A 25,163-nucleotide genomic window follows, 5' to 3' on the forward strand; every position below is an offset into this window, starting at 1 on the left:
TTATGGGTTACCATAGCTTAAGCTCACTATTGGCAAAGAGACACCATTCTTGTGACATCAGTCTTTATCTATCTATCTATCTATCTATCTATCTATCTATCTATCTATCTCTGGCTCTGAGAGAGAGAGAGAGAGAGTGAGAGAGAAAGAGAGAGAGAGAGAGAGAGAGAGATGGCTGATGATGAAATATAGGGTGTACCAGTGGGCTCTCGCCTGAAATCTTCTGCATTGGCTCCAGCTCACCTGTGGAATAGAAAGTAACGGGGTGGATAATTGTGATCTTTGATATTACCTAATCAGTACAAATTCGGTACATATCACTGCTGAACAGAGACAGACTGGAAAAAATGCCTTAATTTAGCTACTAAATGCAATTCCTTGCACAATAAGTGACTATTATGCTTAAGTAGCTCTCTGCTTCTCTCTAGTGGTGAAAGTGCTTTGAGGATGTGAGTGCACTGTGGGCTGCGGTTCATGTCGACCACAGTTAAAACCGTTGAACGTATTTTTTAACCACGGTTGAAAAAAATTACAATGAAAACAACAAACAATTAAAAAACAATAATAACTTTGGATATTATAAATATATATATATATATATATATATATATATATATATATATATATATATATATATATATATATATATAAAGTTTGAATTTTTATTCGGTTAAATGTAAAAAGTGAGGGCAGGTTACGCCGGGTTAAAATTAAACACACGTTGTGGCTCCCTAAACGTTCACCGTGAACCAAATTCCCATATGTGGAAAGCGATACAAAATACAGTACACCAAATTGAGTGGAGTATCACAATACGTCTACTCAGTCACGTGCTACCAGTGTACTACGTCGGTACACTCAAGATGTCGGCATATTTGTTCCTTCGTATGTATGCTGACGTCATACGATGCGTCAGTCGCACGTAAAGTTGTGTTGACAGCAGCTACCGCATTTGTCGCTCAAGAGCCGCAGTCGGTACGATTTGTGCCAAATGGAGTAGCCTCAAAGTGATCATTGCAGCCAACGCATTTGAAACAAATCGGACGCACTACGTAAACGTCCTAACAACGACATTATGGCAGACGACCAGTCCACACAGTCGTGGTCAATCGACAAGGATGACTACGTTCTCAACGAAGTGATCGGTTAGTAGCCTAGCTTGCTAATGTTTGCCTGCTAGCCTTCGCTGTTTAATCAGCGCGATGCTAACTGCGACTAGCCAAGTAAGTGTTGCGTGTAACACAAGGCCAGTTAGGACACGTTGTCTCATTACGCTATGGTTATAAAACGCGCAGTCTGCTTGCGAAATGACCAGTAGTTGTTTGACCGGATGGTTTTAAACGGCTTTTGAAATTCCCCGTAAAGCTAAAGAGTGCTTGTTCATATAGCCGTCAGTATGTGGTCTCGTCAGATGTAGTGGGTGGGTGTTGCGCTGTGGCAGACGGTACACTTCTCCCTACAACTTAAGAGTTAAACGTGCCGTGCTATTAAACTGAAATATAGCTGTAATTCCACGACTACGTTAGAATCGAATCCAAAATCCAAGGTGGGCACACTGCGGCGATACACAACACACAATTAAACTAGTCGAAACCTCCTGTTATACCCTCCCAACATTGTCTACTTTAACTGATTAATATAATCGTTGTAAAGGCTTATTTCCTGTTCCAGCTCTTGTATTAGTCTCTATGATGTGACTAGTGACAGTATGAAACCTGTCTATTCTTGGAGAGATTTGCTTCCAACGTTTTAATCTTTTCTTCAGGCAGTGGAGCCACTGCAGTGGTCCAGGCAGCCACCTGCAAGCCCAGAAAGGAGAAGGTGGCCATAAAACGCATCAACCTTGAAAAATGTCAAACTAGCATGGATGAGCTCCTGGTAAGAAAATGTTGTCAAGCGTGAAATATTTCACAGTAGTTATACTGCATTCTGTATGGTGGGAGTGTGGCTTGAAATAGTTCGGGTTCGATCTCACTTGAAAGGCTTAAAACCTTAACACCAAGATCATGTAGAAGTGTGTGGGTACGAGTAAAAACATCTTAAAGGCCATTTTAATCTGTAATGTTTCTCAGCAGAACTACTTGGGGATCTAATGTGAAGTAATTAAAAATGCCAAATCTAAGTTAATTAATTAAACAGCATACAAAAAAATAAAGCATAAACAAATATATATGTTTGTCGTATATTTGACAAAGTAATAATTCTCTCGAAGTGAGATCCTGGCAAGTGACAAACCCAGAAGTGTGACGTCATTTTCAGAAGAACAATGAGGGGCTCCACATGGGAAGCACACAAAGCCAATCATAAATCGACTCAGAAGGCGCAATTTCAAATTTATCTGAGAGGATCTAGGTGTTTGAAGAGTTGCTGAAAAAGGAGGTGTTTGGTATGATGAATGCTGTACTATACATGTACGAGCTCAGAATGTCGAAAATGTTGTGCCGAATGACCGAAAATGGAGTGGCGACATGACTCACTGAGATTGGAAGAATGGTAAAATATATAGGCTGTGTTTATTAGCCTTGCATTATTGTTGAAAATTTTATGCTGTGCCACGCTGAAAATTACGCACGAGGTTGGTCTATTTATTCTGCTAGCACGGAGAGCAAGCATAGTGGGGTGGTGTCCTGTATTGTCAAATAAGCTTTATTTCGTAGTTTTGAATTTTTACTGTTGAGCTTCAATCCAAATCACCCATAGTCTCATCCCACCTGCCCAATGACATTACCAAATATGTCACAGTGGACAAATTAAATAGAAAGGTTCTGGGACGCCACTGTATGACTAGAAGCGTTCGGCATTGTTTTGGGGAACTTTCAGGGTAGCATCTACCGTTGTTCAGGGTAAATGTGGGTTTTTTTTTTGTTTGTTTTCCAATTTGAGACCTGCATTTAATAATACGAAGCAGCCAATAAATGTAAAAAAATTTTATGGCTCAAGTTTGTTGTTGTGCTTTTGATCAGGTGAGTTTTGTTGTCCTGAAATTATGGCAGCTACATAGTTGTATGTTTCTTTTATTGTCATTTTCTATCCTCAAATTTTGCAACAGGGATCAAATTCAAACATGGTGCATTGCACTACACGACATCAAACACCAACCAAAATAATGACTGACAGCAGTGCTCATCCATCCATTCATCCATTATCTGAGCCGCTTGTCCTCATAAGGGTCTAGGGCGTGCTGGAGCCTATCCCAGTTGTCCTCGGGCAGTAGGCGGGGTACATCCTGAACTGGTTGCCAGCCAATCGCAGGGCACACAAAGACCACACTCACACTCACACCTTGAGGCAATTCAGAGTGTCCAATCAAACTGCCTCGCATGTTTTTGGAATGTGGGGGGAAACCGGAGGAAATCCACACAGACACGGAGAGAACATGCAAACTCCACACAGAAAGGCCACCGTGGCCCCCCTACGTACTCCCTAAAAGGCAATTATACAGGCACTTTCCCCAATTGCCATTGTAGAATAAAACTAAATTTTAAGTAAAAATGTTCACTCTTCTTGAAGACACACATACAGGAGATAGAGCAAGAAAGTGCTTTCATATTTTCAGCACGATTGAAATATGCCATTTGCTTCTTTGTTTTCCTGCTATGTAGTTAGTTTTGTCTTTATGGTCTCTGCGCCATACTTTAACACTAGATTACCGATAGTTAAATTAATTAGTTTGAGTTAATGTTGTTTCTGTGATACTTAATTGTGTGGATCATCTTGGATTGGACAGCAAGTTGCAAAGTTCTAGTTTCAGTTCTTTGGTTATAATTGTACTTTTGCGCTTTGCCATTCTGAGGTTGCATCGCAAAAATACACAAAAAGAAAAAAGTGTTTCATTTAACTCGTCTCCAAATGACAACTTTTGGGACGTTTCACTCGAAAGCTTTCACTAGACAGTATTAGGTTTGCTCAGCTGTGAGTCAGAGTGGAATCTGATTCAAGATTATGCATCATATGTGTCAATTATTTGCACTGTTAACTTGTGCAATTATTGCTTTTCAGGGATGGGGAAATTAGGTCATAACTTGCTTTTTATTTATTATTTTTTTGTGAATGGGAAAGAATGTGCTATCAATTTTATGTAATATTTGGGGGGAAAAAGCCAGAACAAATATTTTTACTTGTAAAAGGTTACTCCCTTGCCATGATTTTACGGCCATGAACACAACCGTTTGCAGCACTACTTATCGGCATACATTGGTCTTTTTGCTTTCTTGCCGTCCACACCTTAAAATGTGTTGACAACTTTGACCCTCCTAGCTTAGTGGCACCTTTGGCACGCAACTTAAAAGGGGCGTGTCGTAGCTATCTATTCATATCTGTGGGTGGGTTGCCCACGCATGCCTTTTGATTTTTCTACCCAATTACATGTCATGTCACAGCGTTGACATAAGCAGGAGTGTTAAACTCATTTTTGTCGTAGGTCACTTTGTAGTTATGAATTCCCTCATTGGGCCTTTATGACGGTGAAAATGTCTAACCAACACATCATATTGCATACATACATCAAATTGATGGCTTACTAATTTTGAAATCAGAAGTCAAGTAAAGTATTTTGTTCAATTATTGTTCAAGTTGCTTTAAAAAATCTAACAAAAAAATCGCTAAATCTTAATGTTATATATTTTACATCACAATTTAAATTTTGGTTCAGATTTTAACTTTAGAAGTTGATGATTTTCTTTCGTGGACTGCATCTGGCCCCCACAGGCCTTGAGTTTGACATAGAACCAACCGTAAGATGTGATGTAGTACACTGGGAGTAATGTTAAAACCTTTTTCTTCTAGGTCTAATCCATTATTGTTATTGTTGATGTGCATTTTTTGAAAACCTATCAAGCAAAAAGTAGAGATACTGGTGTTAAAATGTAAAAAGTAATTTATAAATGAATACTTGGTGGAGTACACAGTACTGGAAAAAAATACTCAAGTACAGTAACAAAGTACAAGATCTTAATTTAATTCCCATTTCTGGATTTAACCGAATGTACAGTACTGGATTATATCATATAGTACAGTTTAAAACATTCAACATTGACTTCAATCTTGTCATTTTGTAACTTTGCAGAAGGAGATCCAAGCAATGAGCCAGTGCCACCATCCCAACATTGTGTCGTACTACACCTCCTTTGTGGTGAAGGATGAACTTTGGCTGGTCATGAAGCTTCTCAGCGGTGGTGAGTACTTCTCAGACTGCCACTCAACTCAAAAGTCTTTTAACGCAACCTTTTAACCACTGCGTTGTTTGCTCGATGGCTAAATGTTTAGGTAGAAGGTCACATACAGAATCATGAAGTATATTGGATGCATATCCAACTGACATCCAAGCAAATGAACCAACAACTGATAAAAAAAAACTAGTTTTTTTCTCCTCTTATTACTTGATAGTAACGCAGTTGGTTATTATTATTGGGTTATAAATTATTGTACACTCCACTACATACTGTAGTGGACACTGGTGTCACTATCTCCATTATCCAATTAAAACTGGGATCTTGTTCTTGTAATGAAATGCGTCTGGGTCACATAATTCTAAATACGTCCTACAAAGAAAATTAACAGAATATAATGACATGAATTTCACCCAATATAGGAAAGAGGATAAATGAAAATGTCTTCTTGTAGCTAATGCAACAACTACATTTAGTCTTTTTTCATTCTACTCAATGGCATCGAAAAGATTTACATTATTTTTTTTATCGGCCTTTGTTAGACCTGCCTCAGTCTCAACTCTTTCACATTTCAAGTCTGTCAAATCGCCAAATGTGAACACCGTTACCAAATACATATATCCTATAGGAGCACATTGTCATTGAAGCCTACAGGTCCTTTTCCACTTCTAGCTGTCAAAAGCGGCACTGCATCTCATCTAGGGCTGGGCGGTATGACCTAAAATCAATATCGCGATGAATTGGGCAATTTTACCTCGATAACGATAAATGCACAATAAATTCCCGCTGAGGACCAAAATCAAAATAAATGCCGGAAATGCATATTAACTGCTTTTTTTGATTGACCAACTGATACACATTACTTTCAATGAAAAATAGAAGTACAAAACTCATTTGAATAAACATTCAAAATAGCTTGCTTTGCATGACTTGAACAATGTCACAAAGAACAGGAGACCACAAGTCGGATGTGGATGCAAAATGCTTGACATGTCTCCGCTCCCGTCCCGATGTTGTCCATATCGGGAAGTGCTGTTTGCGGCAAATATTTTCGTACCTCTTGTCGGCTACGTTCATGAGGCGTTTAAATCCTGTGCGCTCCACTGTAAATAGAGGAGCTCTATCTTTAGCTATGTGCTAGGCTATCGCGTCCACCACCGAGACGTTCTCTCGTATGGTGTCGCCTCCGTTAGTGGGCTGTTGTCACTTGTCGAGCCTTGCTTCTCACTTTCAACTTTTAGCACAAGCTTCAAGTCAACAGCATGGTTGTGTTGTGGGTGGTGAAAAAGAAAAGGTTGGACGCGCTGTTTCAGGTGCTGATGACGCACTTTGTAGTTCATGTTCTTTTGCTCAAACATCGTCTTTATGGAACCCAAAACATTTCCAAACGACAGATGTCCAATTTCTTTTCGGGAAAAGCGCGACAGGAACAATTTCAACTAACGTTACTTCGTCTGCAGCCGTGTCAACCGCTTCAGGATTTGAATCGCCAGCTACGAACGCGTCTTCTGTTTACATTCTTCTACAGCGCATGAGTCACGTGACTACATGCGCTGGAGCGGTCTTAAAGAGGCATGAACATTGCCGCAGACAGAAAAGACTTCTTTTTCCTTTTTTTTTTGACACCGAATTTACCGACATGGGCAAAATGATGTCGGTCATTCTAATACATTTCAGTAACGGTAAATTTTCGGTTTATCGCCCAGCCCTAATCTCATCTCTGTGAGAGCCTTTTGTCAAGGCTTTCTGGCATTGGCTGAAGTGTTTGACACTTAATCCATTTTATAACTCATGCAGGTACGTAGCTGTAGCACTTTGTAATATTAGAGTATTTAGTTCACGTTTAGCTTTTTGTGTTGATTACCTTTTTTGCCCAGCAGAAGATGAACAAACAAAAATGCGCTGTTAATAATAATATTGGTGATGATCTGGATAAAAGCAGACAAACTTGTGTAGTTTGAGAAGCCGATTAGGCTGGCAACAATTAAAAGGCCACTCTGAAATTTGTAGTTTGAGTGTGTACCAGTTTCTGCCACTATAGTGAAACTTTGCACAGTTTCAAGGGTAATGGACCAAAATCCCACAGGCCACAATCAACCATCTGATTAACTTTATGCCAACTTTATGTCTTTCACTGCGTGAGGTAAATGATGGTTACACTCGCTACTGACTGGTTTTGACTGGCAATTTAGTTCTAGACTTTTTTTGCCGCCCAGATACCCACAATGTCGTCTAATAACAATTAACTTGTTGAAACCTTTTTTTTTTTTTTTGCTGTTGGCATATTTTGTAACAATCACAATTTCTCTCTCATTCTCTCCCTTCTCTCTTTCTTTCTCTCTTTTCCCTATCCCCTCACCCGCAGGCTCAGTCTTGGACATCATCAAACACATCATCTCACGTGGGGAGCACAAGTCTGGGGTGTTGGACGAGGCATGCATTGCCACAATCTTAAAGGAAGTATTGGAGGGGTTGGAATACCTTCACAAAAATGGACAAATTCATCGGTGAGAGATCATACTGGTGTTGTCACCTTACACTGGCCACGTGCATTTCACCCACACATGTAGCCTTTTCTGTACTTTATATGTGACTGTGCAGGTTAAACTCTACCTCAGTTCATAAATCCTTAATATAAGATGCATAATTGAGAAGGCTTGTTTCACATGAACACATTAGCCTGTCATGATCTTTGACAATTGAAATGTTTTCAAATTTACAATTAACGTGTAATTCTACTTTTTTATTCTATAATTAGTAAAAAAGTTGTTTTTATTGTTCTCTTCATTTCTCTCATAGTGATCTAAAGGCTGGAAATATCCTTCTTGGGGATGATGGCTCAGTTCAAATTGCTGGTACAGTGTTCTCCTTTTTCTCCTAGTCAGGAAGTCATGATTTTGTCAAATGTTTCCCAGCTGTATTGCATCTCACCTAGCGTGGCATATCAGATTTTAGATTTTTTTTTTTCTTTCTGAAGCCTGCTGTGGAAAGTTCCGCAATCTCACTTAATCTGTAAGGCCTTCGCATGTGGTCAGGTAGAGTTGCAGTTGTCAATGCATTTTCCAGTTGTTTATTGAATGCTGGGAGCACCGTAAAATCCAAACACAATAAGCACACTCACACTCAAGCAGCTGATGACCACAGCTCATGATCAGATGCATTAGCGTGAGCTACTTAACCACCTTCCCGCCAACTTCCCACCAGTTCGCCCACGTCGCATGTCACCCCGCCAGGCCATGTCCCTTAAAGGCATAGATTTAACACAGATACAGTATTGATGTATCTACACTATTGTCTTTATGTTTAGCTGTTTCTGAAACAGTTGGCATAATCTGGGTGAGCAGATAGTTTCTCCCTTATACATGATCATTGTGATCAATTTTAATGTCCCGATCTAAACAGGTGACTTACAGATAACGTCATGACGCAAATGAATGTCATTCCCACGTCTTTCTTTCTACTGTCAATAAAATGCATTATATTCACGTCATTCACCACAGGAATAAAGCAGTCAGTTTACTCCTTGCTCCAAAAGTGGGGTTCTGTGCTGTGTCTGAGTTTCACCATGTTTAACTCTCCTCGTATATTTCCAGCCAATTGCATGGTAGATGCATATATTTAAATATGCACACATGTATGTGTCTCTATCATTTTTGCCCTAGTGACAGAAAATAACTTAAACCCTGCAGTGAAATCAATGTATTCAATTTAGGCTCGCTTAGTGAGTAGCAATGTTAGCTACTCGCTGGTGGCTTCACTTTTCGCTCCTGCGAGTAAGTGGCATCACTGTGCATACAAGTACTTGCTGTACTTAAAAGTCCAAGATTCCTTGTGGATAGAGCATGTGCGGAACACAAACCAATGTCAATTTCAATGGAGGTACTCCAATATACGTTTATATGACCAAAAATTCGGATTAGAAAAGGGATAACGCAGGAGTTTTATTCAGGTGTTTTAGAACCCGAATACAATGTGTATATTTGGTGTTTTGTGTGTGTTTACATGACTTTTCAGAGCCCAGATATTGCCAGCATTTGAGTTTTGAAAGGGTTATTGAATACATGTAAATATTGTCACTGTGATACTGTGCCATAACAATTTCTTGGACAAAGTTTGAACATGTGTCTTTTTCCCTTCTCGTCCTTTTCATTTTGCATACTTTTACCCTTAGATTTCGGTGTGAGTGCCTTTCTAGCAGCAGGTGGGGATATGACCAGGAACAAGGTTCGGAAAACGTTTGTGGGGACGCCTTGCTGGATGGCCCCTGAGGTCATGGAGCAGGTGGGATTATTGTTTCATGGATGGCATCCTTTTAATATTTTGGGGTCTGCTTGTTAATTGCTTACTTTGCTTCTTTTACAGGTCCGTGGCTATGATTTTAAAGCTGATATCTGGAGTTTTGGGATCACTGCCATTGAGTTGGCTACGGGAGCTGCACCATATCACAAATATCCACCAATGAAGGTATCTATATGTTTTGGTGCATGTTTGACATTTCTAATTTCACTACAGTGAGACCTTCATGGTTGAATGCTGTGTGTTCTGAGATGATGTTCAACCACTGATTTCTTCCGACAATTTTGACCCCCCTTTCCCAGTGTAGCACACATAGTTGGATGCCATATGAATTCAGTACAACCTCTCATAATTAAAATCACATGCACTGACATTTTTAAGATGGGCAAGTTTAGAAGACGCTAAGCAATTAAGCTTTGTCCATTCTGCAGAGATAAGTGCGCGCTTGGCTGCAGAGCATGTTGGCCATGCACGTAGGTGGGTTGATCGGATGGAGTGGCAGTGTGCCCCGTTGTTCTCGTGCTCTCTCACTTTCTTTGTTCTTCCAGTCTATCTGTAATGTCAGTCATTCAAGTAAATTGATTGCATAGCACTGTTGTGCACTTGTGAGGGAAATGGATATAATGAGGCCCACCATAATCCAGGTGAATTAATAATTGTATATGTCTACGTACATATGCACACCCATGCACATACATATATCTTTTAATATTGTATGTATGCACACTGATGCATCTTAATGAATTTTAATATTGTGGAAAACTTTATATATTTTAGTCGTTCAATTCAAAATGTGAAACTCACACAGATTCATTAAAGGGGAAGTCAAGTGAAATGTTTTCTTTACAATATATTTTATGCACCCCCAGTAGTCTAAAAAGGTATTCTTATTAGAATTGCATTTTTGGAACAGGAAGTAAGCAGCAAAATCCACCCTTTTTACAGTCATCTCAAGGGGCGGCCATTTTGCCTGTAGCTGGTGATTAAACATGACATCACAGTTGCTCGGGCTTAAGTAGTGACCTATCAGGGCTCAGCTTGCAAACGTTATATGACCAAAGTGAGAAAACAGGTGAGCCAAGATTGGTCGTTACCCTGAGGAACTGATGTCATTTTCAGTCGACAGCAAATGACAAAATGGCACCCCGCCTAAGATGGAAAAAAAAAGGTAGAGTTTGCTGCTTAATTCATATCCCACAAATGCAATATTAATCAGAATACTGTGTTTGGACTAATGGGGGTGTGTAGAACATGTTATTGTAAATATTATGTAGGGTTGTAAGTATAGCACCCTGTTTAAAACAAATGAGGAAATAAAAGCTTTGTAGGCCGGTATTGCATTCATCAGTAAAAATAGACTTTAGTGATGCAGTGAATAATAACATGTTTTTCTCAGTAGATGAAAGAAGGTTAATGTGTAAAATAAGTATATGCATGTAATACCGTAATGGAGATGGTCATCATGCCACCCAAATTGAATTAGCAAATAAACAGAAATTTTGAAAGTAACACACTAATAAAGCACTTAAGTATTATTACAAACATGTAAACATGCATGTAGTTATAAAATTAGCATCTTAATGACATAATTCAAACTAGAAAAACCCTTCAGCCATGCATGCCTTTTACTTTCTGATAGTAGAATGGCCACAAGACGGCGCCAGTGACAGCTATCGGTGACTGGTATCGGCAAGCTTTGTGAGTGCTCGTTACCTTGAAATAAGGCCGGTAACTACCTGATACTGATACCTCCCATCAGTACACTCCCATCCCTAGTCCGTTGTGTTTAATAGACAATGCAGTGCTCATTGTTAATTTTTACCCACACAGTCTGCTCAGTTTAAATATAGAAGCTGATAGTTGTGTGTGTGTGTGTGTGTGTGTGTGTGTGTATAGGTGCTGATGCTGACTCTCCAGAACGACCCACCCTGTCTGGAAACGGGTATCACAGACAAAGAGATGGTGAAGAAATATGGCAAATCCTTTCGGAAGATGATCACCCTGTGTTTACAGAAGGACCCAGAAAAAAGGTCTGTTCATGAATTGTCTCAATCATAGTCATTTCTTTTTGCTTTTACCATTCCTTTTACAGTAATTTCCCTTACCGTTATTGCGATTTGGTTCTATTTAGGCCTACTGCAGCTGAGTTGCTTAAGCACAAATTCTTCACAAAGGCGAAGGCAAGCTTCTCTTGGTGTAGTTTTTTACATTCAATATATGTTTGTATGTATGTGTAATATTTTTTCCCTCTCTTTATAGAATAATGACTACCTGCAGGAGAAGCTGCTACATAAAGGTCCATCAATAACAGATCGGTCAAAAAAGGTTTGTCATGCTGCAATTAATTACATCATGTGTCCCACTGCTCTAACAATTATTAACCACGGGGATTGTTACATTTTTTAATATTTCTAAACTGGACTTCAAAAGGTGAGACGTGTTCCAGGATCTAGTGGTCGTCTCCACAAAACAGAGGACGGTGGCTGGGAGTGGAGTGACGATGAACTGGATGAAGAGAGTGAGGAAGGCAAAGCTGCTGTGGCAGCTCTGCGGGTGAGATGTTTGACAGTTTCTGATAAGCATCGGTCATGATTATGTGACAGACGCTTAGAAACATTTAATGTGTGTTGAGGCATGATGGATTTGTGTGCTATAACATGTATATATGTGTATGTTTGTGTATATATGTATTTGTTTTTGTTACTTTAGTACTTATAAATTCTAAAGTAATTGAGAACAATCTCTAAAATCCATAACATGTTCAGCATTCCAGAATTAATTGTGAATTAGCATGATTAGTCCTAAAGCGTGCTGCTCCCCTATCTTCTAATGTGAGTCGAAATTCATGTCCTGGTGTGGGATTTATACTCTCCTGTCTTCTAGGCTGTGATGTCATGAAGTTTTGTTTTTGAATGTGGGATCCTTTAAAATCTGTCTAGGAGTGTAACGATTGGGCGTATAAGAGAATTGCATGTTTTTAATCTTGACAATCTGTCATGTCCATTCTGCAGTCGCCCAGAGTGAGGGACGGCTCTCAGACTATGGAGGTGAGTCTGTTTATGGCGGACATGACCTGTTGATTTTGTTATAATATCTTGACAAAGTGATCTGCATGAACGTCTTGTTCGTCATCCTCTTTTCGTTTCGTTGCTCATTAACACCGCAAACACTTAGACTTACTTGCGTGTCATACCTCTTAGATTTTCCCACCACCAGATGGCTCCAGTGCACACCTTAAGCCGCCTCCCACAGTCAATGCAAATGTTACACCTGTGGGACAAAGTGGGGAAAATGTTCCACCACAGGTTCCCACTCCCGCTCAAACTGTGAGCCCCTCCCATGGACCCTCCGCTCAGGTAATAACACTGCAAATATTAACACATGAGCACTTGAATTCAGTATTACAAATCCTCAATTGACATGGACCTCTATTTCAGGATGCCCTTGTATCCGATGCCAGCGTTCCCATCAGCCTCGTCCTGAGGCTGAGGAATCCAAAGAAGGAACTCAATGACATTAGATTTGAGTTCATGTCAGGCAGAGGTATGATGATGATCATCTCACCTCAAATGCAAAAAAAAAAACCAACCAATAAAAAAACATATATTTTGCTTTGTGCTAATGCTTCTCTGTCATCAGACTCTGCTGATGGAGTATCTCAGGAGTTGGTTTCGGCTGGTCTGGTTGATGGCAGGGATTTAGTCATTGGTAAGTAGTTCAGTCTTTGTCGCTGAACCTGCAATAGACTTCGCCAACTGATTCATTGCAATTCCAGCTCTGTTTTATATGGCTTCGATCACATTTCCTCATAGTAGGTGATAATTCAACACTGTCCCTCAAAATTGTCATCATTCAGATTCAGACACCTTTATTTATCCTAATGCAGGCAATTAATTTGCTGCTTGGCGGTCCAAAGGCACATTCAGCCCCAACGAGCATTCACTTCGCCATCCAATAATCCTGTGCATAATATGCAATTTTCCCACAAAAAAGCAACTCCAAACAAGGGGGGGTATTAAACAATGCTGTTAATATGACACAAACATTTTTCACCAGTAATATGACAAGTTCAAGAAATAATGAATAGCAATTAGACGGGTTGCAATTAATAATTACATAAATATCATGATATAAAAGTCGTGCAAAACTAAAAACACTTTCCTTATGAAAGAATAATTGCGTCAAAAACAATGGTGTTATCATTCTCATGCAACTATTCGTGCCTGGGCTCCTGCCTCCAATGTTGCCCCGCAATGCCTAGTGGCAAAAAAAAAAAAATGTCCCCAATTTTTTGCGCTTGACTTTTTCACAGCCCTACAGACAAGTATCATCGTAACATAACTTCTGATTTCATTTTTTCATCTTCATTGTAGTTGCTGCCAATCTGCAAAAGATTGTGGATGATCCTCAGAATCACAAAAATGTCACCTTTAAACTGGTATGTACACTGTTAACTATTTTTACACCAAGTGGCCATGGAGAATTTATTTTCTCAACTTAACAATAATGGTCAAGCGTTTAATGTGGCAATTATTGTATTTATTTGACATACATTACAATACATTATAATTGGATTTTCAATTTGACTGGTTTTGGGTCAGTGTTGAAAGACCTTTTTTTGGGGAGTGTAGTTTGTGCACAACTGAAGGAAAGAATTACTCCAAGATTTGTTTTGTCTTGGGTTTGAATCCCGACTCTGACTTCCTATGTGGAGTTTACCTGTTCTCCGGGTGCTCTGGTTTCCTTCCACAATTCAAAAACATGCGTGATTGAAGTTAAGTGAAGACTCTAAATTGCCTGTAAGTGTTATGAGTGTGATTGGTTGTCAGTTTGTGTCCTGCGACTGGCTGGTGACCAGTTCTGGGTGTTCCTTGCCTCTTGCAGCGAGGCTAAAGTTTTGCTGCAGCGAGGCTAAAGTTTTGCTGCAGCGAGGCTAAAGTTTTGCTGCAGCGAGGCTAAAGTTTTGCTGCAGCGAGGCTAAAGTTTTGCTGCAGCGAGGCTAAAGTTTTGCTGCAGCGAGGCTAAAGTTTTGCTGCAGCGAGGCTAAAGTTTTGCTGCAGCGAGGCTAAAGTTTTGCTGCAGCGAGGCTAAAGTTTTGCTGCAGCGAGGCTAAAGTTTTGCTGCAGCGAGGCTAAAGTTTTGCTGCAGCTCCATTGGTGAGAGGCAGACAACCGTGGTTGTTAGATCCCACTAGCTCCAAGCTAGCAAGGTTAGCTGGACGAGATCAGCTCCTTACTGTCCAAGCAGGCCAAAAGTTCTGTGCCCGCCGCCGGTCAGTCAGCAAGGAGCTCTGTTCGCCGGTGCTCCAGAGAAAGTCGCATCTTCTGTTCAGTGGGCCGGCCTGTGTGCATCATTTTTGATAAATAGCTTTGCGACAAGTGTGGCAGTGAGCAAGGGCTACGACTTGTCTGCAGTAGCAACATTTTTGCTATATTTAGTGACTTTACCAACCACTCTAGCAACTACATGTCAAAAAAGGAGACTAGCAACTTTCTTGTTTCTTTCTTGGTGGAGCGAAGAGGTCCAATTATATTTGGCTTGATAATGTTAACTTCCCGCATGTTGTGCGCGGATATCGCGAGAACCTGTGTGGCTCTCTGGTGTGTTGTGTGTTCGCCTGGATGAGGAAGATGGCGGTGAATTAAAGCAGTTGAAAGCTTAACGTCGTGTTTTATGAACTTTACATGGTAGCAGAGGATGGTTTCCAACTATAGAGTACCGCCGAAATTCGACGAAGCCAGACCATACGAGTGCTGGAAAAATGAAGTTAGCATTTGGAGACTTGTTACGGACTTGGAAGAAAAGAAGCAGGCACTTGCGGTGGCGCTGGGTCTCGAAGGAAGAGCCCGAGAGACTGCTTTGGAAATATCCGCGGAGGATCTAAATCAAGAAAATGGTATGGAAACACTACTCGCTAAGTTGGACACGGTGTTCTTGAAAGAAGAAAAAGACCGCGCTTATGAAGCGTATTCGAATTTTGACTCGATAGCAAAAGACAGTGCGGCGTCCATGGCGGACTATATAATAGACTTCGAGCAAAGATACAACCGGATGAAAAAGTACAACATGGCCCTGCCTGACGCTGTGTTAGCGTTTAAACTACTGGATACAGCGTGTCTCGAGGAGAAGAATAGACAGCTGGCGCTAACGGCGTGCACGGACTTGACATTTGCATCGATGAAATCGGCGTTGAAAAGGATTTTCGGAGGGAAAATCACCGGCGCAATTAACGGCAGTGAGATGAAGGATACCGCCTTTTACACGGATCAAAAGCAAAGAGTAAAAGAAAAATTTAGGAGAAGCGACGTCTCGTCACAGAGTGGACAGCGGCCGCCACAGCAAGGTACAAATCCACTCGACAAATATGGCAAGCGAACAAAATGTGCTATTTGTCAAAGCACGTATCATTGGGCGAAGGATTGTCCTCATCGGAGGAATGAAGTCAAGTTGATGGAAGGTGATGGTGTGGAGGAGTGTAACATCACACTGTTTACCAAGGTTGTGACCAACTCTGAGATATTTTTGGCTGAATCACTGGGATCGGCCATAATTGACACTGCATGCACCCGAACTGTTTGTGGTGAGAAATGGCTGGATTGTTACCTGAAAGAACTGAACCAAAGTCAACTGAACAAACTACAGCAAACACAATCTCCAAGCTGTAGGCCTTTTAGATTTGGAGATGGGCAAGTGGTGCACTCCAATAGAAAAGTAAAGATCCCAGCCAAGATTGGACAAACAAAATGTCAGATTGAAACAGAAGTTGTTCCTGCTGATATTCCTTTATTGTTGAGCAAAATGTCTTTAAAGAAAGCAGGGACTGTCTTAGACATGGAGAATGACAGAGTTGTCATGTTTAAGCAACAAGTGCCTCTTGAGTTCACCAGTTCGGGACACTACTGTGTGGACATAAGAGATGGAAATACAAAGGGGAGCAGCAATGAAGGTGAAGTACTTGTTGTCACAACAGGGATGTCTACTAGAGAAAAACGCAAAGTACTCCTGAAGCTTCACAAGCAGTTTGGTCATGCCTCCGCAGACCGGCTGCAGAGGCTTGTTCAAAGCTCTGGAAATAATGACAAAGACTGCCTGATCATTCTGGAGGACATCATTCGTGACTGTGAGATATGTCAGAAACACCGCAGGACCAAGCCCAAACCGGCAGTTGGCTTGCCCTTAGCCTCCGAATACAATGAAACAGTGGCAATGGATCTACACGAGCTGGAACCTGGTGTGTGGTACCTCCACATCATCGATCACTTTACACGTTTTAGCGCTGGAAACATCGTGAGGTCTAAGAAACCTTCGGATATAGTCAGCTCCTTCATTCATTCGTGGATATGTATTCACGGTGCCCCCAAGCGGATCTTTACGGACAACGGTGGAGAGTTCAATAATGAGGAGATTAGAGACATGGCGGAGAAATTCAACATTGAGACGAAAACTACAGCAGGGTACAGTCCCTGGAGCAACGGTTTGTTGGAAAGACACAATATGACTCTGACTGAGACACTTTTGAAAGTAAAAAAGGAAAATGGGTGTGGCTGGCAAACTGCTTTAGACTGGGCTCTTATGGCAAAAAACTGTCTGATCAATGTGCATGGTTATAGTCCACACCAGCTTGTGTTTGGACACAGTCCCAATCTTCCGTCTGTCTTAATTGATAAACCACCTGCTCTTGAGAGTGCGAATATGAGTACTAGAGTAGGGCAACATTTAACAGCATTACATGCTGCTAGAAAAGCTTTCACAGAGGTGGAATGCTCTGAAAGAATTAGGAGGGCGTTACGTAAGCAGCTCAGACCTACAGATGAAATGTATGAAACAGGTGACAAAGTGTATTATAAGCGACAGGATAGTTCAGAGTGGAAGGGTCCTGCTGTAGTTATAGGTCAGGATGGAGCCGTTGTGTTCGTAAGACATGGCGGAATTCTTGTCAGAGTACATCAATCCAGGCTAAGTAAATTAAATGCACACAATGAGCATGAACCTGCACTTCGCAGTGTTCCCAACAATGGTATAGAAAATGAAAATACAGTTCAGACTGATGTGTTAGAGAATTCAGATGATGAACAAAGTCTTCATGGAGGAGAACAAATTACTGAAAACACAGAATTAAATGATAAAGACACGAACAGACAGACTGATGAGATGGGCCCAGAAACAGAGAGTGATGTAACTCCTGCTGTTTCATCTACTGATGTAAAATTAAAAAGGGGTCAGGTGGTCACATTTACAAACAAAGATGATGATACTCAGTACACTGCCAGAGTTTTAGGCAGAGCAGGAAAGGCCAAGGGGCAATACAAAAATTGGTACAATTTGCAGCAGCTAGAACCTAATGGAAGTGAGGGACAAAGACAAGCATTAGATATGTCACAGGTTGAAAATCTTCACAAAGATTGTGAAAACACTGATGCCGATGTACTCATTACCAAAGACATCTCTTTTGATGTGGCTAAACAGCAAGAGATTGATAACTGGAAAAAGAACAATGTTTATGAGGAGATCATTAACAAGGGTCAAAAATGTGTTTCTACTAGATGGGTCTGTACACTGAAAGAAACTGCTAATGGTATTGTACCCAAAGCTCGCCTTGTGGCGAGAGGCTTTGAGGAAATCAATATTCACGAGTTGCAAAAAGATTCTCCCACATGCGCATCCGAGTCGCTTCGATTGCTGTTAGCTGTGGCATGTCAAAACAAGTGGACGGTTCATTCTATGGATATTAAGTCAGCCTTTCTACAAGGAATGGAACTCTCGAGAGACATTTACATTCGCCCCCCACAAGAAGCTGGTGTGGACAGAAGCAGCGTTCTTTGGAAACTAAAGAAATGCGTGTATGGACTTGCGGACGCATCCCTCTATTGGTACAACAAAGTCAGACAACTCATGCTGAAAACTGGTGGTAAAATATCACAAGTTGACCCTGCAATATTCTATTGGCAGAATGAGCAATCTTTGGTCATAGGATTATTGGCGTGTCATGTAGATGATTTTCTTTGGGCCGGGTCAAGAAACTTTGTTTCCAATGTTATCCCTGTAATTAAGTCTGCTTTTCATGTGGGCCGTGAAGAACATGAGAATTTTTCATATGTGGGGATGGACATTGCAACTGTTGACGGTGTAGTGCAGGTGCATCAGAACACTTACATTGACAGCCTACAACCAGTCCCTTTAGAGAAGGCGCGTGCTGTACAGAGAGATGCTGCGCTCAATGAGTCAGAGAGAGATCAGCTCAGGTCCAAAATTGGACAGATTTTGTGGGTTGCAAAACAAACAAGACCTGATGTTATGTTTGACACATGCAGCCTGGCATCAAACATTAAAAATGCTACTGTTCAGTCCATACATGAAACCAACAAGGTGATACGGAAACTTAAGTCAGAGAAAGTCACACTTAAGTTTCAGTATTTGGGCAAAAATGATGATTTGAGTTTGACTGTCTTCAGTGATGCTTCGCTGGGGAATCTTCCAGATGGAGGCACACAGGGTGGGGCTTTAATAGCTCTCACGGGAAAATTTGGAAAATTCTCACCTTTGTTTTGGCAATCTAAGAAAATCAGACGTGTAGTGAGGAGTACACTGGCAGGAGAAACATTGGCTATGTCAGATGGTATTGATAATGCCATGTTCCTGGCTACACTCTATTCTGAGCTTACCACTGGAAAAGCCGACCTGAATACTCTTCCTCTCATCTGTGTCACTGATAACCATTCCTTGTTTGATGCTCTCAAATCCACAAAACAGGTCACAGAAAAGAGACTTAGGTTAGAAATAAGCAGTATCAAAGAACTGCTTCAGGTAAACAAAATCAAAGAAGTGCACTGGTCAGATGCAAAGTCACAACTTGCTGACTGCTTAACAAAAAAAGGTGCTTCTCCCCTGATGCTTCTTAAAGCCCTAGAAGAAGGAGTATTGGTGCAGTGATGTTATACCTGTTATGTGAATTTTTCCTTGAATTTGTGTTTTGTTAAATGCATTTTATAAATGTTCAGGATTGCTGTCACTTTTCTTATTTTATTTTTTTTTTGTTTAAAGAAAGAGGGAGATTGTTAACTTCCCGCATGTTGTGCGCGGATATCGCGAGAACCTGTGTGGCTCTCTGGTGTGTTGTGTGTTCGCCTGGATGAGGAAGATGGCGGTGAATTAAAGCAGTTGAAAGCTTAACGTCGTGTTTTATGAACTTTACAGATAATACTATATGCAAATCTACAGTTTCATATACTGTACAGATTGGGTGTATAATAAGTCATCATTATGCATCACTGTCATTAATATGATCCTTGTATATATGTTTGGTAATCCTATCCAGGAATGGCCAATGATGACTTGGTAATTGTTGCACAAAATTGATATTAGAAGATGTAAAGTGTGAAGATGTAATTTGAATGACATCTTTTATTGTATGTCTTACTTCTAACAATGCATACCCTATCTGGACATGTAGCAATTTATTGAAATGAGACAAAATGGAAAAGGGGGCTGGTGGGTTCTCAAGCCTTTGATAGGTAGTGCATGCCAAGTAGTAGCTTATTCAGAAATACAGTGGAATGCTTGATTTAAAATAACTTAATATGGAACACAATTGAGGTTAGCATGTTTGCATGGCCCTTGACATTCCTATTTCTTGTAATTCCCCTTTGAAAAAAAATTACCAGTAGTCCCATTTCAGTAGGTCTGTGATGGACCATAAGTAAAATAGCTTGCTTTGCATGACTTGAACAATGTCACAAAGAACAGGAGAAAAAGGGTACCTCTCACAAAATCATTTTCTGCAAATATATTGTGCCGACATGCTGTAATGCCATTTGCAAAGGCCTAGATTTGTGTAAAGGTATCTTGTAAACAATATAAATAATGCCATGTGCAAAGGAGCTAGTCGCCTGTAAACAAAATGCTAACTAAAATGAGAAAAATGTCAATGGAATGCCAATGACAAATAAACAGGTGTGCTTCATCAGGAAAATGTGCCGTCTCGAGCACTCCGGTGCGCAGTCGCCACTTGTCGTCTATGTACTGCACGTTCAGGCTCAAACAGGGATCCATGTTGCGACTCGACCACAAGTCGGATGTGCAAAATGCTCGACATGTCTCCGCTCCCGTCCTGATGTTGTCCATATCGGGAAGTGCTGTTTGCGACAAATATTTTCGTACCTCTTGTCGGCTACGTTCATGAGGCGATTAAATCCTGTGCGCTCCACTGTAACTAGAGGCGCTAAATATTTAGCTATGTGCTAGGCTATCGCGTTCACCTCTGTGACATTCTCTCGTATGGTGTCGCCTCCGTTATGGGCTGTTGTCATTTGTCGAACCTTGCTTCTCACTGTGAACTTTTAGCACAAGCTCCAAGTGAACAGCATGGTTGTGTTGTGGGTGGTGAAAAAGAAAAGGTTGGACGCGCTGTTTCAGGTGCTGACGACGCACTTTGTAGTTCATGTTCTTTTGCTCAAACATCGTCTTTGTGGAATCCAAAACATTTCCAAACGACAGCTGTCCAATTTCTCTTCGGGATAAGCGCGACAGGAATAATTTCAACTAACGTTACTTCGTCTGCAGCCGTGTCAGGATTTGACTCGCCAGCTACGAACGCGTCTTCTGTTTACATTCTTCTACAGCGCATGAGTCACGTGACTACATGAGCTGGAGCCGTCTTAAAGATGCATGAACATCGCCGCAGACAGAAATGACTTTTCTTTTTTTTTTTAGACACCGAATTTACCGACATGGGCAAAATGATGTCGGTCATTGTAATACATTTCGGTAACGGTAAATTTTCGGTTTATCGCCCAGCCCTAATAGATATTGATGTTTGACTGCATTTTAATCAATATTCAGGTATTAATTACTGTACAGTATATAAAATTATTGCTATAAACTGCCTATTTCTTCAATATAATGGATTTACATGACAGACATATCGAGATAAAAAATCTTTGCTATATGTACTGGGTCAACACTGTACGTCCGTTCCATTGATGTCTCATTCTTTTTTTTTGTTACCCAGGCGTCTGGTGTGGAGGAGTCGGAAATTCCCGATGACATTAAACTCGTCGGCTTTGCGCAGCTCAGCATCAGCTAAGTGAAAGGGCGTGCAGCAAAAGACAGCAACTACTGGTAATGCACTGCTGCATGCTAGTAAATTCTATGACGCCACTGCTGCCAAAGAGAAGAGGACGGCGAGACGTGAAGCTGGCTGAAAGTGTGACACTACGGCAGGATGCACGAGGACCACATGGCGAGGAGGTTCAGTTCATCACAGGAACACACTTGAAACGTTTACAGTGCGCTTATTCATGGGAGAGGACATGCAATCAATTATTCACTGCCCCCCGCCCCTCCCCCCCTCTCTTTATTCATGAGCACAACACAAACCATCTCTTGTCACTACTGGAAATGATGCCTTCCTCTTCTTTTTATCCACTTTTTTAAAAAAATAGATTAAACTGTGCCACAAAGCTCACACGAGTGAAATGTCATCTTATGCTACACTAAATTCGACCACTGAAATTAAGCCTTAGTTAATCGTTATCTATACATATCTCATGTACAGCTGATAAACAAAAGTGATTATTGGCTGAATAGTGATGCACATTTTTAATATCTGCAAGAAAATTCTTCTAAAGTGGTAATGACACAACTTAGACATGTCAACATTTCTTTCTAAGGCAAATCTGAAGCAAAACGTGTCCCCTTACAGTTGAAACATAACCAAAGATAGCAATCAGGCTCTGACTGCACCACCAATAAACTCATTCAAATGCACTTAAATCATTCCTTCAGCTGGTTTGGGTCACAATTTCGGTTACTGCAGTTAGACTTTTTTTTGGAGTATTCAAAAAAAAAAAAATAGGATTAAGTTGACCAGCCTGCTATTCGTAGCCTATGCAATATTTGTTTTCAAGGGATGTGATGCTGTTTGCTCCTAGCATTTGTTTTTGGCTGAATTAATTGTCTTGCTGTACCTCAATAGTTTAAGTGGCAAATCAACTGATTTCCACAAGCGTCCTAAACAAAGTGAATTTTCAAACTCTTGGGTCCCATTTGCTTTTTTTTTTTTTATTTTATTTTATGTTAACTATTTTCAACGTTCAAATGGTAATGTTGTTTCATTTCACTGGGTCAACTTTTGAGAAGTCCTGAGGTGTGTTGAGTCCAGACTGGTTTGGCTTGCAATGGCTGCCACGTTTTCAACTTCAAAGGAGGTTTGTGTCATCAGAAACTGGAAATGTTTCAACAGAGTAAAGGGGCACTTCACCCAAATAGCACTCACCACTGCTACTATATACTCATCCAAATTATTGGACCCAAATTGTCCATGGTAATTCATTCTATGTATGGCTTTTCAGAATTGTATCAATTTATCTATGAAATTTATCAGTCGAGTTTATGCCGTTATGAGGAGAACATGCAGTATACATTACAGATTAATCTCTAATATTGGGTGGATTGCTTTGGAAATGAATTCTCATAATCATGTAATATTTACTCTTAAGTGGCAACAAGTCCAGGTTGCACCCAGCCTCTCACCCAAAGTCATCTTAGAATAGATTTCAGCTCGCCTGACCCGAAACAGAAAATGGATGCATTGGATGCCTGTGCCAAAACCCTGTTTTATTTTTGAGGAAAAAAGTTTTGACCATGACCCACCCTGAACTATTTTCCCCCTTGTTAGCATGCTAACATCTATGCTAGCATATGTGTTTTCATTGCTGTTAGCCCTGTAAAACATAAAATATCATTACAGAATTGCTATGAAATGTATTTAAAATGCCGGCCAGAAATATCTATTTAGGTGGAGTGACCCTTCCCAGAAAAGTCTACTTGCCTGACAAGTTTTCTTGGTTTGGCCCTATTTTAGTGTCTTTGCTGTCCAAAAACTCATCTGGCTGCTTGTCACTCGCAGTGTAGCGGTCTGCTTTATTCGTACCACATGAAAGGGCTGCCTTGAAGCTGCTTGTTCAGGTACTGGAATAAATGGTGTATAAAGATTGATTTACATGTACGTATGTTGCAACTCCGGGCACTGTCACATGCGTTTATTTTAATTATTATTTTTTTTTTCATCTGTAACATTGATGCATTTGACTGTTAAACATGTACTTGCCATATAAAACTACTTGTTTGTTGATTTTGGAAAACCGATGGTAAACCTGATGACTCATCTTGAGCCAGAAGGCATTTTATTTTTTGTTTTCTGCCATTTGCCTTTGTCATTCACGCCACTAATCACACACAAATGGGTTTAATTTGCACCTTATTAGTATGTTGACATGCGTGGTGTACCTGTTCTGATATGGGGATGTCTTTTTTCCATGTTAACTTGTGCAAACCATTTGGAGTTTGGGAAGTTGTCACATGACATAGGATACATTTGTGCGTGTGTTTGAGCTGGTGTGCGTGTTTATTTCTGGTTTTACCATGTAAATGCCCTGAAATATTTTTTTTTTTACCTAAAAGGAAAGCATTATTTTCCCTCATCACAGTAACTAAATCATTAGTATTATTTGAATCAAATGATGATAAACTAACATCACATATTTGAGAACATGCTTATTCAGTTCTACACATTTTGTCACATGATCATTTGAACTGGAACATTTGCTATTTCAAGACAAATTGTATCCATTGATGTAAAAGGTTGCCACAACTGAATGAATTTTGTTTGATGAATAAAGCCACAGTGGAGAAACAAACAACAAGAAATTGTTTTATTCTTTTATTTTTAAAAAAAAAATACTAATCATTTTTCAGGTTAAACTTGTGTGCCAAAGTAGTGGCCATGCTGTGGCTAAGTACAATAAGTAAAAGTTGCCCTTAGTTGTTTTATGTTCACACTGCAGTAAGTCAAAGTGCGTCATATTGCACCGGTGGTTCTCAAGAGGTGCTGATTTTCATCTCAACCGCTTTACACTATTAACCTCTAAAATGGCAGCTGAAGATCGCGGCTTGATGAAACCGACAGGACAAGGGGTGCAAGTACCTGCAACCACCTGGAATTCTGGCTAAAGCCCGACTGCACCCTGGACTGGTCAGCAGTCAGTCGCATGACACATATAGACAGACAACCATTCGCACCATCACTTAGTCGGAATCAAACCCACAGTTTCAACACTGATGGCCATACTATAAGACAGGCACCCTCACTATCTCCTTTTAAAACCCGCCGTATAAGACAGTTGAACATATTGTAGTTTAGAACAAATGTAATTGTAATCTTTTAAAGCAAGACCCTAAAACAAGGCCGCAGCCTCAAGTTGAAAAGGAATAAAAATTAGTTTTGTTTTATTTCTGTGCAGCACCATGTTTCAGCTGCATTTGTTTTTAAAGTGCCCTTTAAATAAGATCAAGTTGAGTTGATGTTAACTAATTTGGTGGTGACAAACCATCCAAATTAAGACAAGATAAACCTTACTGTCCCAAATGGGAAATTTGACTTGGGCAGCTGCCAATACAATACCACACACATAAACATTCACACGGACACCACTCAACGACCTAAAACTTGCATGTTTCTCTGTAATAAAAAAGGCATCGCCATCACACATACAAACACCATAAAATCAGTATGCTAAAGTGCCTGAAAAAGGTTGCACTTGTGTTCCTACCACGCCAGATTTGGAGCAGTGTGTGATCAGGAGTTGTGCAGGGCCTAACTACCACTGGCCTACTTCAGCAACGCGACAATGAGAGGAAGTA

The 25,163-nt window shown here is 40.4% G+C and overlaps 1 protein-coding gene across 1 annotated transcript; it reads left to right on the top strand.

The window, feature by feature from the left end:
- Positions 1–882: 882 nt before the first annotated feature.
- Positions 883–24,157, top strand: LOC148325683 (serine/threonine-protein kinase OSR1-like). Its single transcript, XM_088312048.1, has 17 exons — positions 883–1,145; positions 1,766–1,878; positions 5,066–5,174; positions 7,534–7,675; positions 7,968–8,023; positions 9,340–9,449; positions 9,531–9,632; positions 11,361–11,494; positions 11,596–11,644; positions 11,724–11,789; positions 11,895–12,017; positions 12,476–12,511; positions 12,665–12,820; positions 12,902–13,007; positions 13,104–13,172; positions 13,838–13,902; positions 21,472–24,157. The coding sequence occupies exons 1-17, from the start codon at positions 1,076–1,078 to the stop codon at positions 21,544–21,546; spliced, it is 1,581 nt and encodes a 526-aa protein (XP_088168174.1). The 5' UTR covers positions 883–1,075; the 3' UTR covers positions 21,547–24,157.
- Positions 24,158–25,163: the final 1,006 nt, after the last annotated feature.

This window comes from Idiotropiscis lumnitzeri, chromosome 12, assembly GCF_059441095.1.
Source record: "Idiotropiscis lumnitzeri isolate Australia: NSW breed Sydney's pygmy pipehorse chromosome 12, RoL_Ilum_1.0, whole genome shotgun sequence".
NCBI lineage: Eukaryota > Metazoa > Chordata > Actinopteri > Syngnathiformes > Syngnathidae > Idiotropiscis > Idiotropiscis lumnitzeri.

Coding starts and splice junctions, on each gene's coding strand:
- LOC148325683 (XM_088312048.1), top strand. CDS start 1,076: ATGGCAGACGACCAGTCCACACAGTCGTGGTCAATCGACAAGGATGAC. Junction 12,512..12,664: donor ACGGCTCTCAGACTATGGAG/GTGAGTCTGTTT, acceptor CATACCTCTTAG/ATTTTCCCACCACCAGATGG. Junction 13,173..13,837: donor TGGCAGGGATTTAGTCATTG/GTAAGTAGTTCA, acceptor TCTTCATTGTAG/TTGCTGCCAATCTGCAAAAG.